This window comes from Grampus griseus, assembly GCF_964374135.1.
Source record: "Grampus griseus genome assembly, chromosome: 17".
NCBI lineage: Eukaryota > Metazoa > Chordata > Mammalia > Artiodactyla > Delphinidae > Grampus > Grampus griseus.
This window is the reverse complement of record NC_139011.1, coordinates 52,753,511-52,770,666: the sequence shown is the minus strand read 5'-3', so window position 1 is coordinate 52,770,666 and position 17,156 is coordinate 52,753,511. Positions and strand designations below refer to the sequence as shown.

At 40.0% G+C, this 17,156-nt stretch overlaps 1 protein-coding gene across 1 annotated transcript in view; it reads left to right on the top strand.

The window, feature by feature from the left end:
• Positions 1–4,021: 4,021 nt before the first annotated feature.
• ATP6V0D2 (ATPase H+ transporting V0 subunit d2) overlaps positions 4,022–17,156 on the top strand; it is a gene marked incomplete at its 5' end in the record, with an annotated part of 47,450 nt that continues 34,315 nt past the window's right edge. Inside the window, 2 exons of the mRNA XM_082675068.1 lie at positions 4,022–4,151; positions 16,302–16,473. Of these exons, the coding sequence (XP_082531194.1) occupies positions 4,022–4,151; positions 16,302–16,473 (302 nt within the window). The remainder of the gene's footprint in view (positions 4,152–16,301; positions 16,474–17,156) is intronic.

Here is a 17,156-nt window from a genome sequence, read left to right as displayed (position 1 = left end):
AGAATGTAATCAGCAAATTCCAAACTGTGAAAAACTCTCCAGAACCTGAGACCAAGTGTCTTAAACAAAAAGCAGGGCTAGAGGGAGGGAAGGCGTACCTAAAAGAAAGTTAAGAGGCATGTAACCCAATTATAATGTCTCCTCATTCCAACAAGCCAAGTGTAAAAAAAATTATGCTGAGAAAATTTGAACATTAACTGGATATTTAATATTAAGGAATAGGGCTTCCCTGGTGGTGCAGTGATTGAGAGTCAGCCTGCTGATGCAGGGGACACGGGTTTGTGCCCCGGTCTGGGAAGATCTCACATGCCGTGGAGCGGCTGGGCCCGTGAGCCATGGCCGCTAAGCCTGCGCCTCCAGAGCCTGTGCTCCGCAACGGGAGAGGCCACAACAGTGAGAGGCCCACGTACCACAAAAAAAAAAAATAATAATAAATAAAAATAAAAAAATAATATTAAGGAATAACTTCAAGTACAATGGAGTCATGATTATATTATAATATATAATACAGTATATGTAACAATATTATATTATTGTTAAAGGATTTTTATCTTTTAGAGATAACTGAAATATTTATAGATAAAAAATGATATCTTGGATTTACTTGTAAATAATTAAGGATAGGGAGGAAGTAGGCAATGTTATAGAGCAGGGCCAAAAACGATGGCCCAGACCAAATCTGGCTCACCACCTGTTTTGTTTGTTTGTTTAAATATTTATTTATTTATTTGGCTGATCGGGTCTTAGTTGCGGCACGTGGGCTTCTCTCTAGTTTTGGCGGGAGGGCTCCAGAGTGCGTGGTCTTAGTTGCCCCACAGCATGTGGGACCTTAGTTTCCCAACCAGGGATCGAACCCATGTCCCCTACATTGGAAGGCGGATTCTTAACCACTGGACTACCAGGGAAATCCAATGTTTTTGGTAAATAAAATTTTATTGGAATACAGTCAGGCTCATTTGTTTATGTGATCTATGACTGCTTTCTTGCTACAAAGGCAGAGTTGAGTAGTCGCAACAGAGACTGTATGGCCCACAAAGGCTAAAATATTTACTATTTGGCCCTATGGGGAAAAACCTTCGTGATCCCTGGTAAAGCTGAACTAAGACTGGCCGTGAGTGAATAATTATTGAAGCAGGGTGATGGATACATGGGGGTTAATTATAAAGTATTGTTTCCATTTATATATGCTTGAAATGTCCCATAATAAAAGGGTTTAAAGTTTATTTGTTTGAAGTGCTGATAGCTTTAGAAAAGGACTTTGACTTGGCCTTTGACTTTGTCACTGAGTATGGCATCCTGGGCCCACTCCAGGGGGCCTACACAACACTGTGTAGAAGGCCTACACAGCACTGTATCCTACACAACACTGCCTCTAAAGACACTCCGAGGGACTGTTTGGCTGGGAATGGCTACGAAGCTAATGACTCTTGGGAGCTCTTAAAATTGACAGAAATTTGTAATAAGTCCTATATATTCTACATAGATAAGCATACATACACATATACATATATTTGTATAGCATGCTACCAAACCGCAATACCTTCATTCTTTGGATACAATTACCAAATATAGTGTTTCCTAGAGAAACGTGGAACTAAAGACTCTGTAAGAGCAATTTTATCCAGCAAACAGCTATTTGAGTCTCTGCCCGCCCTCAAGGCATGCTACTAGGCACTTGAGAGACAGAAAGATGATAAGATACTCTTCCTGGCTTTCAGGAACTCCATGTAGTTAAAGAATTAGGATTACAGTTTGTAGTAACAGGAGGAAGAAGGGAAGCCATTGCAGTAGCTTCTTAGCACACAAGCCCACACCTGCTAAGCATATTAAGGATTGTATCTCATTTAATATTTACAACAAACTGAGGTGAGTGTTATTATCTTCATTTTACACATGAAAACACTGGCACTCAGAGAGAGGAAGTCATTTAAACTCATACTCTGTCGCACTCCAAAGCCCACTCTCCTAAACATCATTGGTAGTTTAAACACTGAAATGAACATTTTTATTACATTTTCACAAGAAGGACCCATTTACAAAGAAGCTCCAGATTATTGTCACTGTACTGCGTTTCCTCTCATATCCCATGAGTTTGATCTCATTTTTGATAGGTACCTGCAGCAGGAATGAGACATTTTTGCTTTTGCTAGGTTAGAAGAGTAATGTGAAGAAAAGGAAATACTTTGCCTGCTTCATCCACTAATTTCATAATAGTGGAGAAAGTAGATGTCTATCATTTTAAAGAAACATTGGAACTTGTCTGCTTATAAATATAAAACATGGCAAACTGAAGTTTTTCGCACACACTCACACAAAATCCATTCTTTTTTGAGCATGTGGACATTCAGGGCTAGTTCTCAGCAAAACCATGAAGACTGTGTTGTGCTCTAAATATTTAACAACTGGCTCTCTCCCCAAAATATGTATATATGTTTATCATAAATTTTATGATATAAAGGATGCATATTACCCAATTTACAAATAACAATAAAATAATACTCTTTCTTACAAATCCCATATATTTCATTGATTTTCACAGTATGCTTTCATTTATCTTTGTTCAACTCTAGAATCTGTAGCCAACCTGTGGTTGCAATTGACAAACAAGTATAGTTCCAGTGACTGTTGGTTGATATTTTTATTTACATTAATGAGTAGGACAAAAATGAAACAATGAAGTCATATGTAATGTGTGTGGCTTCTTTGCTGAATAAAACAGTTTTTTGAATACTGAAAGACTATTTCTTCAAATTTTTTGCAATTCACAATGTAACTGTAACAGGAAGGGGGACGGGGCCCCTTCCAGGGCCAGAAAGTGAGCTCTTGTCTAATACTCGGAAATGGATTGTCCGAGGAGACACACGTACTGACAAAGCAAAAGATTTTATTGGGAAGAGGCACCTGGGCGGAGAGTAGCAGGGTAAGGGAACCCGGGAGAAGTGCTCTGCCACATGGCTCACAGTCTTGGAAATACTGAGAAGAGACTGGAGAATTTCTGGCACCTTAACTTCAATTAAGAATTTGACACAATATGTATGAAAGTGAAATACTACATATGTAAAATAGTGTTCAGGATATTTGATACAATTTTAGAGCTAAGTGTAAGGGAGAACAAGCATTCCTTTTGGGAGCATGAAACCACAATTACGTCCTGGCTTAATTAAGCTGTGCATTTTGAGCTGCCTCCCGACTTCTGAGAGCTGGTTCCTTATTTGTGATTTGAGTAATAATACTATCAGTCCAGATACTCGTCTGAGTATCCTGAGATCCAAATGGGAAAAAGAAAATGACGAGCGCCTTGTAAAGGGTCAGATTTTGCAAAGGTAGTGGCTTATTATTAAGAATCACAACACTGTGTATCAGCTCCCAGGATTGTTTTCTGGTCTCTGCCTCTAACGACTGGGAAGGGAGGGAAGCAGCTACGAACCTTTGACCAGGTTAAGGCATTACTAGTCACTGGTTTTACAAACACGGTGCTGATGAATTAGCTTCTCAGGGTTCTCCAAACTACCTGCTCACGTTTGCTCTATTTACATATAAGCTAATTAAAAAAAAAGAAGTCCTCTCTTTCTTCTTATTGATAGTCCTCAGGACACTTAGGACAAATGTAATTTACAATTGAAAGCTCAGAAGCTCAGATGGGGAAGGAATGTTTACACAACATTCTGCTGTAGCAAGGGTTCCAATAGCAAAGCGGGGAAGGGGCCATTTGCTCTCGCAGGGAAAGAGCCCTGCCCCCCGCCTTCTCACGACCCTCCTCTCCCAGCAAGGGTTTGCTCCCGGGTGTACTCGGGTTATCTAGCTGATTCACTGTTGATGTAAAAACAGGGCTGGGCAGGCGATGTTGAAAGCCACTGAAAGCGGAGGAAACTAGTCACGAAACCCCGACTATCAGCTGAGAGATCGCTTCCCGGTAACTCCGGAGAACTGCTAGCACTCTTTCCAGACTGGTGCACGTCCTCGGGGTCTGCCAGGGACGCAGAGCTGTTTTCAGCCTCTCCCGGCCGCGACCGCTTCCCCCATGCTTGAGGGCGCCGAGCTGTACTTCAACGCGGACCATGGCTACCTGGAGGGCCTGGTGCGAGGATGCAAAGCCGGCCTCCTGACCCAGCGGGACTACATCAACCTGGTCCAGTGTGAGACCCTGGAAGGTAAGCGCCGCTCTTCTCGCCGTTTAAAAAGGAAAAAAGGGATTGATGCTGCCCACTGGAAGCATGGACCAGGGGCCTGGGAGTCCAGGGCGGGTTCTTAGGCCCAGGGTCCAGACTTCAGGGGTCAATGAACTTGGACGAGGAAAAAATATTACACCTCTATTTTCAGTATTCTCTAAGTAAAATGTCGCATTTCCTTTCATTATGAATGTAGGCAACAAATCACGGCGGTTAGTACTTTGTCACCAACAGAAATTCAGTGTTTTCATATCCTCATACAGTTCTTACAGATACATTGCGATATCATTTATGTTTTCACTATTTCAAAATTATACTAGATATTGCACTCATCCTTGATATTTAATGTCTTAATAAAGAATCATGTTATTGCACATTTTAAAATATCTTAATAGCTATATTTTAAAATATTTGGTTTCCTTTGTAATACTATGTATTTTCGTTCTACATATTTATTTATTTTTGGCTGCCTTGGGTCTTCGTTGCTGCATGTAGGCTTTCTCTAGCTGCGGCGAGCGGGGGCTACTCTTCGTTGCTGTGAGTGGGCTTCTTATTGCGGTGGCTTCTCTTGTTGCGGAGCCCTGGCTCTAGGCACGTGGGCTTCAGTAGTTGTGGCATGTGGGCTCAGTAGTTGTGGCTCACGGGCTTAGTTGCTCCGCGGCATGTGGGATCTTCCCGGACCAGGGCTCAAACCCGTGTCACCTACATTGGCAGGCGGATTCCCAGCCACTGCGTCACCAGGGAAGTCCCTCGTTCTACATATTTATAAATATTATCTGGAGAAGGATATCACCAAACTGTCCAGGGATCCATGGCCAAAAAAAAATAATAATAATACCTTAAACCTTGGTCTAGAGAATTTTATTCTATTCTACTTACCAGTATCTATTAACACGAGAGTATGCATATTTGAGGTTTGTCTTTAATGGAGCTTAAGAAAAAAATCAAGAGGCATGGTATGTGGTGAGGCCATCCTAGATTCAAAAGTCCTGACTTTGACCTCTGCCAAGAATAGGTAGGTGACTTGGGGCTGAAAGCCTCTGAGCCTGATTCCTTATTTGTAAAAGTTGATGGTAACGCCTGCTTTGCTGAGTTGTTTGGAGAAATAAATAAGGCAGGACATGAGAGAATGTGTTAAGAACTGTGAAGCACTCTACAAATGGAAATGATCTCTTTCTTTTAACCACTTTATGAGGTATGATTGACATGCAAAAAGCTGTATATATTTAACGTATACAACCTGATGAGTTTAGAGATAGGAATACACCTGGGAAATCACCACAATCTATGCCATAAACCCATCCATCACCTCCAGAGGTTTCCTCCTGCCCTCTGTTATTACTGTGTGTGTGTGTGTGTGTATGTGTGTGTGTGTGTGTAAACTACAGGCTCTATGCTGTACAGTAGAGCGCTACAGTAGATTTCTAGGACTTATTCATCTTGTATAATCAACACTTCATATCCGTCTCCTCATTCCCCCCCCCCCCCAATTCTGGAAATTATCTTTTTCTTAAAAAAAATTATTTATTTTAAATATTTATTTATTTATTATTTTTTTGGCTGCGTGGGGTCTTAGTTGTGGTATGTGTGCTTCTCTCTAGTTGTGGCGCACAGACTCCAGAGCACATGGGCTCAGTAGTTGCGGCACAAAGGCTTAGTTGCCCTGCTGCGTGTGGGACCTTAGTTCCCCAACCAGGGATTGAACAAGCATCCCCTGCATTGCAAGATGGATTCTCAACCACTGGAATACCAGGGAAGTCCCTGGAAATTATCTTTAAGCTACAGTATTTTCAAAGGCTTACCAAAGATTTCACATTTAAATATATAGTATTTTTATTATTAAAAACACTACATTTGTTTACTTTGAAACATGCTTATAAAATTAATATAATAATGTCAATAATAGGGTACTTTAAAACTTCTAGATTATTCTAGAAAAAACAAGAAAGCACTAAGGATCAAGACTGCCAGGAAGAGTATTAGAAGGCAAAATAAAACAAAAACTCAGAGGTGACTTTGCAAGCTTCTCAAGTAGGGCCGATGTTCCTGAGGTCACCTTATGGTTCTGACCAGTTAGAGCCAGAGTTAAGGCAGAACTGCCCAAGTTGAGGGAGACCCTCTCCTTTCATTAGCAATGGAAACAGCTAGACAAATCTTGTAGATGGTAACTAATTCTGTTGGCTACAAATAATTGCAATATAATCTCAAATCCTAAATCACTTCAGCATATTTAATTAGGAGTTTGGTGTCCGGAGAATGTTAATCATATATATAAAATCAGCATAAATTAAGGTAGAAAAAATTAGTGAACACAGAGCATAATGAATGCTTCTGAGAGAAGCCATTTGAATGAATTCTCAATAGTTTTCAGTCAAGCTTTTAAATGGGCTGAGGAATGCAAATTTAAACATAAACAATATGTGAAATGTCTTCATGATACAAAGCAAGGTTTAGCCAGCTCACTAAAGAATTCAGAGAAAAACCACCCTCAGCTTCAGTTTGGGGGAGAAGGAAAGGTTTCAGACCCTTTTGAAGACCCGAAGAATGAACTTCTTAGAAAAATACACACAGGTGCATACATTTAGAATTTTCCATATAACATCAGGCGGTCATGGACCACCTGAAGTCATCCTGCACCCCGAGTAAGAAACTCTCTTATATACACCATTGCTTTATTGTCATTGTATCTCATGGTTTCTACCTTTCTTTCCTCCCATTAATATATATATTTTTTTCAACCATTCGTTTTACAACTGTGTTTGAATCTGTTGCCAATCTGTTCGGAGACTCTTAGGAATATTGAATATGAGCCATCAAACTATAGGTTATAATGATGCATGAGAAAATCAATCTAAATAAAGTAAGGGTTTCATCTCCTCAGTTAACTGTTGAGGACTCTGAGGCTTAGAGTGGCTGTGACTAATCTAACCACCTTGTCAGGGGAGGGGTATGCAGACATCTGCATCTGCTTTTCCACTAAAATGTCTGCCTCCTGAGCATGAATGGAAGATACATGAATAGGTCCATGTTGCTCTCAGCTCCATTTTTTTTTTTTTTTTTGTGGTACGCGGACCTCTCACTGTTGTGGCCTCTCCCATTGCAGACCACAGGCTCTGGACACACAGGCTCAGTGGCCATGGCTCACGGGCCCAGCCGCTCCACGGCATGTGGGATCTTCCCAGACCAGGGCACGAACCCGTGTCCCCTGCATCGGCAGGCGAACTCTCAACCACTGCGCCACCAGGGAAGCCCTCAGCTCCATTTTGATATAGAAAATAATGTCTGTCCTGCCTGTTTATTTTATAAGATGTTGCGAAATAAATCACTTGTGAAAAGCAGTGCAACTGTTGCATGTGTGAATGTACGGAGAGAAACCCAGCCACATTCCGAGCTGGCTTAAGACATGAAGAGAAGAACTCAACGACACTCATTGAGACAGAAGTTAAGGATTTTAGGATTTGTTTACTTTCTTACATAATATGCACCATACAAATTATGGGTAAAGAAGAGTAGGTAAAACAGTGTCAGGATAGTATTATGTGTTGAAGCATTTTCTGTAAAGGAAAGCTAACTTGGCAAAGCTTATATTTGCCTTTAGTCTTTTGAAGTCCTCTAGTCTTTAAAAGAAAAGTGTCCTGATACCAACAAGTTGTTTTAGAACCACTTACCAGGAACATATAAGGTTTCAGGTAAATTTGGAAGAGAGAAACATGAAAATTGTCCAGAAAAGCTTTGAAAAATCCTAGTATTTATGATTGTGTGAGTGTGGTCAGAAATACTCATCCACTCCAAGGCCTGACCCTGACTAACAATGACCTGAACAAGTCACTAGGACCCTCTGTGACTCAGTCCTTCCAGGGGACAGGAGAGGAAGCCAGTTCACATGGCCTGTGTCGATGGTACTGCTTGGAGGCTATATTCACATAGAAAATTCTTAAAAGTAACTTTTAAAACAAGTTCTTTAAAATTAACTTGAACCAAAATAATAATGTTAAAGGGACATGAAATAGTCTTTAGAAGAATTAACACTGCTAATTTTTTTAATTAAAACTTTTTTTAGAGCTGCTGTAGGTTCACAACAAAATTAAGGAGGAAAGACAGAGATTTCCTATATAACCCCTACTCCCACACACGCATAGCCTCCCCCTTGTCAACATCCCGTGCATTTGTTATAATCAGTGAACCTACACTGATACATGGTAATCACCCAGAGTCCAGAGTTGACAATTCAGTCACTCCTGGTGTTGTACATTCTATGGGTTTGGACAAATGGATAACGTGTATCCACCACTATTGTATTATACATAGTATTTTCACTGCCCTAAAATTCCTCTATACTCTGACTATTCTCCCCCTCCCTGACCCCCAGCCCGGCAACCACTGATAACTTTACTGCTTCCTTAGTTTGGCCTTTTCCAGAATGTCACATAATTGGAATCATACAGTATGTATGTAGCCTTTCCAGACTGGCTTCTTTCACTTAGTGCTATACCTTTGAAGACCCTCCATGTCTTTTCATGGCAACATTGCTATTTTCATCAGATTTTTTTTTAAATTACAAACAAGACTTTGTAAGTATTCTTTCTTCTTCAGAAAAAGGACAAAGTGGTAAAATGAATACTTCAGAGCTTTAGAATTTAGTAAGAAATAGCCTTTTCTAAAATTTATGGTGAAAGTGATCTCTGGCTCTCAGGGTGTGGTAAGAACGCTCTGGACCCAGCATTTACCTCGTCCTCTTTGCCATCATTTTTGGGAAGGGGATGAGAGGAGGTGATTATAGCTCATGAACAATTATTTCCTTTTCAAGGGACATGACCTTCATTACTTTCCAACTGTGTCTTCATATGGGAATTAAATCATATATTAAGCACTTTCCCTTTAGAGCCGAGGAAGTAAAGATGGAAAAGAAATAGTCCCTGCCCTAAAAGGGCTCCAACTCTAGAGAATAAAAATATTGAAAAAATAAGAATCCCTTAATGATAGCAGTTGGGCCTCAAAATTCCAAATGCATGTACATTTGACCTGGTACTTCATGTAGCATTGTTGGGAATAGCAGAAAATGAAAAACAAATAAAATGTCCATTGGCAGGGAACTGGTTAGATAAATTATGGAACAGTCATGTAATGGGATATTCTGCAGCTACAAAAAGAAAGAAAGAAAAAGAAAGAAAGAAAAGAAAAAAGCATGAGGACACACACACACACTCTAAGAGGACTGATATGGAAAGATAGGTGAGATGTATTAAGTGAGGAAAGCAAGGGGAAGAACTGTAGCATACGCATACTCTTTACTGGAAAAGGCAGATACATTTAAAATATATTTTCTATATGATTGTCTCGATACAAAGAAACTGTGAAAGGATTCAAATGAAACTAAAACTAGTAATTTACTGGGGCTAGTAATGAGTGGTGGGGGTGGTGGATAGGTAGGTGACAAGTAGGAGACCTTTCATTGTTTACCTGTATTTATACCTGCTACCTATTTTTTTTTTAAATTTTATTTATTTATGGCTGCGTTGGGTCTTCATTGCTGCGCGCAGGCTTTCTCTAGTTGTGGCGAGCAGGGGCTACTCTTCGTTGCGGTGTGCAGGCTTCTCATTGCGGTGGCTTCTCTTGTTGCGGAGCACGGGCTCTAGGCACACAGGCTTCAGTAGTTGTGGCATGCAGGCTCAGTAGCTGTGGCGCACGGGCTTAGTTGCTCTGTGGCATGTGGGATCTTCCCCGACCAGGGCTCGGACCCGTGTCCCCTGCATTGGCAGGCGGATTCTTAACCACTGTGCCACCAGGGAAGTCCCCTTACTACCTATTTTTAAATTAAAAAATTCATATAGAAGGAAGACTCTTATTTCAAAGGACTTTCACCAAGCTCCTTTAGACATTATTTGTACCTCTAATTATAGTACTTATTTTCTCTGCCTTGTATTAAAAATGCATATACAATACCATCACTTTTCTGTTCAAAAATACTTTCGTCAGGCAGAATAAACTTCACTCAGTTTAAAGGCTGGAGCACTCTGTCCTATCTCTACCTGGTAAGCATTTCCTCAGAACCCTTCTGCCCTTCTACAGTTATTCCTTCAGCCACAAATTCCATTCACCATTCTGCTTTCCTGGAGAACACCCATTCCTCTTTAAAGTCTCCACTTCCGAGTCAATTTCTCTATAAACCCTTTTCTACTGTATCCCTATTGGGACAGAATTGACTACTCTCAATTTAGTGTTCTATTGTGCCTTGTAATGGACCTAATTCTGTGTAGCATCTGTGATATTTGCATAAGTATGTCACCCTGGGGCAGGACATTTGTCTCGTTTATCTATTTAGTCCCCTGAACTATCAGTTAAGGGCTTACCTCCTGAATGAATAAATGAATCTATCCCCTCCTAAATTTAAGCCTTAAGGGCAGAAACTATAAATATGTCTGGTGACAGAGGTGTTAATTAACTAGGTGGGAGAATCCTTTCACAATGTAAATGTATATCAGATCACCACAATGTACACTTTAAATGTCTTACCATTTTATTTGTTGGTTATACTTCAATAAAACTGATTTTTTTAAAAAAAAAAGACTTTTTTTTAAGGGTTGAAACCACACCATATACTTTTTTGTCTCCTAGCTTCTCTAGCCCAAGGCTATGTTTTGCACATAGTAAGAATCTGAAAATACACATTAGAAATGTCTGCACGTTTGAGTTTAAGTCCTGGCTCTTCTACTTTCTGGCTCTGGGGTGTTAAGCCAGCTGCTTAACTTTTAGTCATGGTGCTTTCTTATCTGATGCTTAGATGGTATCTCCCTGGCCTAACTCCCAGTTACCAGGGGAGTTAGAAATTTCTGAAGATGTTTTGTAAACTGTAAACCATAAGAATTCCTGGGAAGTCATAAGAACACCCCCTGAACCGCAGTGTATATACAACAAGAATTAATTTACCCTCTTCTGCTGGACTTTGGAATTCCTAAAATAATCCTTCCATTTCTTGGTTATGGTTAATGGTGTTTGGTATATGATTCTAAGTAGCTGATTCTATTTGCCTTCAAAAGCACTGGTTTGTTTCGGAAATATTCATTCTATAAATAAAACAATTAAAAATATAAGAAGAGTTTAAACCTATAGATAGAAAATCTATTTGAAAGTGAACCGAATCTTGAAAGACAGTAGGTTGGGAAAATGCCAGTGAGATAAGGCATAGGAGGTGGGTGGAGGGGAGTTGATATGACAAGACATTCTAGGTTCTTGGGAAGAATTAATGAACTATAGATAGAAAACAATAAAAGCATATGGGTGAGGAGTAAAGCAGTTTGGCTGCAATACTAGCATACTTGGAGAATAAGGCAAGAATTTAGGTTGGGAAATTGTTTGAAGGCCCTTGAAAGTCTAATTATGGAACTTCAAAATATCGGATGAGGAGGTACGTTTGAATCTTCAGTCAAATACTTGTAAGCATAGAAAACATGAACAAGTTATTTCTCTGAGCATCGGTTTCTTCATCCATGTTTTTGTTTTGTTTTGGTTTGTTTTTTTCGCGGTACACGGGCCTCTCACTGTTGTGGCCTCTCCCGTTGTGGAGCACAGGCTCCGGACGCGCAGGCTTAGCGGCCATAGCTCACGAGCCCAGCCACTTCGCGGCATGTGGGATCCTCCCGGCCCGGGGCACGAACCCGTGTCCCTTGTATCGGCAGGCAGACTCTCAACCACTGCGCCGTCAGGGAAGTCCGGTTTCTTCATCTATGAGATGGGGATTATTGTTAAGGTTGAGAGATAATGTATATTAAAATCATTGTCAGTGGTAAAATACTCTGCAAATATTATGCAAGTTGCTTTTAATCTGCCTAAAACTCAGTAGTTCCAAGCTACTTATAGGATCATTATAAGATCAAAATATTTCTTAGGAAATATTCTTTGAGGCATGGAATACCTGGAGAGAAACAAGTCTGGGAGAATCTATTAAGAGATTGCCACGGTGAGCTAGGTTTATGATATGGTCATTCTAAATGGGGGATATAAGGAGAGGAAATATAGGAAGATATTAAGGAACAATGCAGGGGATTTGGAGTTAATAAAGCATCAAAGAGGACTTGAAGTTTTATCACCATGAGAATGGCAGTACATTAGCAAAAATTGAGGAAGAAGCGTCTCGTTTTATAGATCCTGATATATTTATTAAAATCTGAGTAATTATATGATGGTAGATTCCAATATATTATTTAAGAAAATTCTGGTTTAGAGAATAAAAATCAAAGTCTTAGCCAACTGAATCGAATTACTTTGGAAGTAGATGGGTACAAGTGAGGGAAAAAAGTCTCTTCACCTACATCATCTTTTAAAATCTCCACAACAACCCAAAAGCATAGTTTTTATACCTATTTTGTAGATGAGGAAACTGAGTTCAGAAAGGTCAAATAACTTTCATAAGTTCAGTGCCAGCAGAGTGTGGTGAAGAGGCAGGGGGCTGCTCAAAGATAGCACCCTTCACAGGTACCTCTGAAGGTGCTTCCTTGGCATAACCTACCTGGAGTGTGAAAGATCTGGACATTCATTTTTATAGAGTATCAACAGGAAGCTGCACAGAAGAAAAAAAAAAGACCTGTCCAACAAATTAATAAAGAAGAGGTAACAACCAGATTGTTGTCCTGCCTCACTGGCCAAGAGATCTCAGATAATTCCCTGAACCCAGTGGACTGCAACCCACAGAAGATGCATTTTTACTTTATGACCCTGTGTACACACATGCGGGCACATTTCATATACACTACTTTGGATGATATACTCAGATATTTGTTATAATAGCTCAATCTGTTCTCTTTATGTTATTACATCTGGGACCTATAAAATTGATTTAGTTGGTAGTGATCTCACAGTTCTTCATTTGAATAAAAAAAGCCACTTGACACACTACTCTGGATAAGAAAAGGGTGTAATTTTCCAAAGTGTGCTCTGTGGGTGTCTCCGTTGATTTCTGGTGGCTTGGGAGGTTCTGTACCATACTCTTTCCAAAGAAATCATTCAAATTAATGTATTAAAGGCTTTCAGTTCCTGCAGTTAAGAAGCCTTTTTATTCCAAATGTATTTGACCACAAAGCTCTATTCATCACATACCTATTTAGATAAGCATTTAGGGAAATGTGAGGAAAAATATGTGATCCTATTTTAAAAACTATAAAACTATAAGCATTATTGTCATTACTGACAGCTAATGATATTGTCTGAGCAAATATTTCAGGTCATAAGCTTTTCTTAGGATCTGATTGCAAGTGTCCCTTGGATCATCTTGGGGCTGGTGAGACAGGGCTCCTTCTATCTCAACTGTCTCTCCACCAAGCACAGTATTACAAGATTGCTTACAGGGTCTGAAACACTTGAGACATTTTTTTTATATAAATTTATTTATTTTTCGTATTTATTTTTGGCTGCATTGGGTCTTCATTGCTGCACTCGGGCTTTCTCTAGTTGCTGGGAGTGGGGGCTACTCTGTTGTGGAACACGGGCTCTAGGCACGTGGGCTTCAGTAGTTGTGGCACGCGGGCTTAGTAGTTGTGGCTCTTGGGCTCTAGAGCGCAGGCTCAGTAGTTGTGGCACACGGGCTTAGTTGCTCCACCTCACGTGGGATCTTCCCGGACGAGGGATTGAACCTGTGTCCCCTGCATTGGCAGACGGATTCTTAACCACTGCACCACCAGAGAAGCCCTGAAACACTTGAGGCATTTAATTTCAGAATCTCACTGGCAGCTGAAAGGTTTGGAAGTTATTTTGCTTAAAAGAACCATATGTCACATGAGCAATATACCATGGTTTTGGAAGAAATACCATTTGTGTCACTTCTGTTGGCAAATATTCCTCCGTGCTGAGAAGGCAAACTGTCAAACTGTATAAAAGTCTGACTGTCAAAATAAAAGCCAAAGAAGACATAGCAAAAGAGTATGATTTTTTTAAATTAACTTAATTAAATAGGTAATTGAGCAATTAAATTCTGCAGTCAATCAGATGAAGAGCATTTCTGTTGCATGACTTACTCCAGACACTGAGGAAGAATGCCTGTCTGCTGAATCTCAGAGACTCAAGAGCCACTTGAGTGCCTAACTGCAAATCCACCCTCCCATCAGTTTACAGAGCAATTAGTTCATAGCCCACAGGGGCTCCCTGTTATCCTCAGGATCAAGGAAGTCACACCAAGCCTTCCTGGGGACAGCCCCTGCTTATTTCTCTGTCTTCACTTCTTACCCCTCCTTCTCTCCTACTAAGTGCTTCAAACCACCAAACTGAACTGTTTTGAGTTTCTTGCACCCACCATACCCATACTAATTCATGGAATGCCTTCCTTGCGCTCTTACATAGCACCTTAAGGCTCACCTCTGGTTTAACCATCTTCTGGAAACTCTCCTAGGTTTTTTTGCTCTCATCCCTATGCATCTTGCTCTTATTTTCTATGTTCCCATATATCAAGGTTCTTATCTTTATCACTGAATTTAGTTGTTTGCATCATCTGTTTGTCATACCTCTACCTCCACCAGATTGTGAGTTTCCTTGAAGATGAGGAATATGTCTTGTCCATTTTGGGCCTCCTGTGGTAACAGCACATAACAGATGCTTAATAAATGTTTGAATGAAAAATACAGTAAGATCCAGGATGCTATATTATCTCCAGTTGTGTGCTAGATGGTGCCAAAGACTTTTTTTTTTTTTTTTTTGCGATACACAGGCCTCTCACTGTTGTGGCCTCTCCCGTTGCGGAGCGCAGGCTCCGGACGCGCAGGCTCAGTGGCCACGGCTCACAGGCCCAGCCGCTCCGCGGCATGTGGGATCTTCCCAGACCGGGGCACGAACCCGTGTCCCCTGCATCGGCAGGCGGACTCTCAACCACTGCGCCACCAGGGAAGCCCCCAAAGACATTTTTGATATTCAGATATTTAAGAACACTTATACGTTGGGTACTGCACAAGGAACCAAAAGATAAAAGATATAACTAAAAGATATAACGAAGAAAGCAGAACTGCATTTTTGGAGTTAACATATTAAGACTTTATAATATTCTGGGACAGGAGCTGTGCTAGAAATATTATCCAAGTACTTTGAAATTCAGCGTGAGATTGAATAATTCTGCCAGACAGAATTAAGGCTTTACAGAACAACTGATAATCTGATTTAACTGATTGGCAATAAATTACAGACTTTTAAGATATGAGGCTGGCTTTGAGTCCATTTATCAACGTGATTTTGAGCAAGCTATTAAGCTCTCTGAGCTTCAGGGTTCTTATCTGTAAAAGGGGCTAAAAATCATTCCTAACTCATAGGGTTGCCATGAATAGTAAATGAGATAATACACACTTGATACAATGCCTGATATGCAATAAGCGCTCAATCACTGGTAACTATTATTTTAATGCTGAAGGATACATTATAATGAGCAATCTGAAAAGGGGAGGGGGCCAACTCTATAGAGTTAGATGGGATCAGTATTAACAGAAGTGTAGGACTGGAAAACAAATGGTTTGTTCAGGATGAAGTGACAATAAATGAAATCAATTAAATTATCTGGCAACCAAAAACATTGCCATTTAAAGGACATCTAACATGGTCCCATGGAAATGATGTTGGAATTCAAGAGTAAGGAGACCCATCTCCTAGTTTAAGCTCCACTACTATATAACTCCCATTTAGACCTGCTGAAACTCAACTTCTTCATCTGTAGTCAAAGGATATTGGTGGCTGCCCTCCCATACCCATGGTAAATATTAGTAATAAACTTTTCTTTTCCATCAAGCTGAGATGGAGGCTTAGTATCCTCAAACAGTTTTCCTAGCACTATTTTCAAATGACTAAGTTGGCTCAGGTAAAACCAATTTGCAATCTCTGGACTAGGTGGTCTTTTATGTTCTTTTGAGCTGTGCTAAATAATTCTAGAATTTTTCAGGTAATTAAAAATTGTTATATCGTACTAGACTGTGTTAACATGAATTTTTTATTGCTTTAGAGATTGATGCTCAAATCTAAATCACATGTAGACCTTATGTTAAGGTCTAATAAGATAATAATTAAATATGCATTTGTCATAAAGTTACCGTACTTTCAATTAATGTTGTAAAGGTTATTCATGCATGTTCAAAATTTAACCTGATTTGAGGTTTCATTTAATTTCAGATCTGAAAATTCATCTCCAGACCACTGATTATGGCAACTTCTTGGCTAACCAAACAAATCCTCTTACTGTTTCCATTATTGACACAGAGATGAGAAAAAAGCTATGCAGAGAATTTGAGTATTTCCGGAATCATTCCCTGGAGCCCCTGAGCACCTTTTTCACATACATGACGTAAGTGATAGCAGGAGGCCCTACTCCTCCCCAGTGTGATTGTGCAAAGAACCCCGAACAGTTAACAGGTGGGGTGTTAGGCTGACATGAGGCTTAAGACCTCTTCTACTGTTTGAGAGTTTGAATACATTCAAATTTGAGCGACTGATAAGTTCACAGAGCTGCATTTTCACTGTTAGAATATAGATTTCATTTATTTATAAACATGATTAGATAGGTGGCAATGGCCCCCGTGTAAAGCAGTGTTTTCAGTTTTCATTCTAAAAAATAAGTACTGCTGATGCGTGAAGGTAGATATGCGACATTTCCAGATCACTTGTCAGGGTGGGGTTGAAATATCACAAATCGTTCTTAAAGCCACACCTACCCTTTCCTGATTCCTCTTCAACAACATAAGGAGTTCCCATCACAGTTATATGTGTTTTATTTTTAATCCCTCCCCATCACCAGTGGTTCCAATCTTTCAGTGTGAAGGCCCTTCTTTTTAAAAAATGTTTGAACTTCTACACAATAGCAAATTGTATTTCTTAATCCGGTTAATAGATTATATCCAGCGCTCAAAACTTTGGGCCTCTCTAGTTGTCTTAGCTGACAAACTGGGAACAAACGCCCGCAATGGATGAGCTGTTTATCATGTATATACAATTTAGATGTAATATACAAAGTTATGATTACTAGATCCA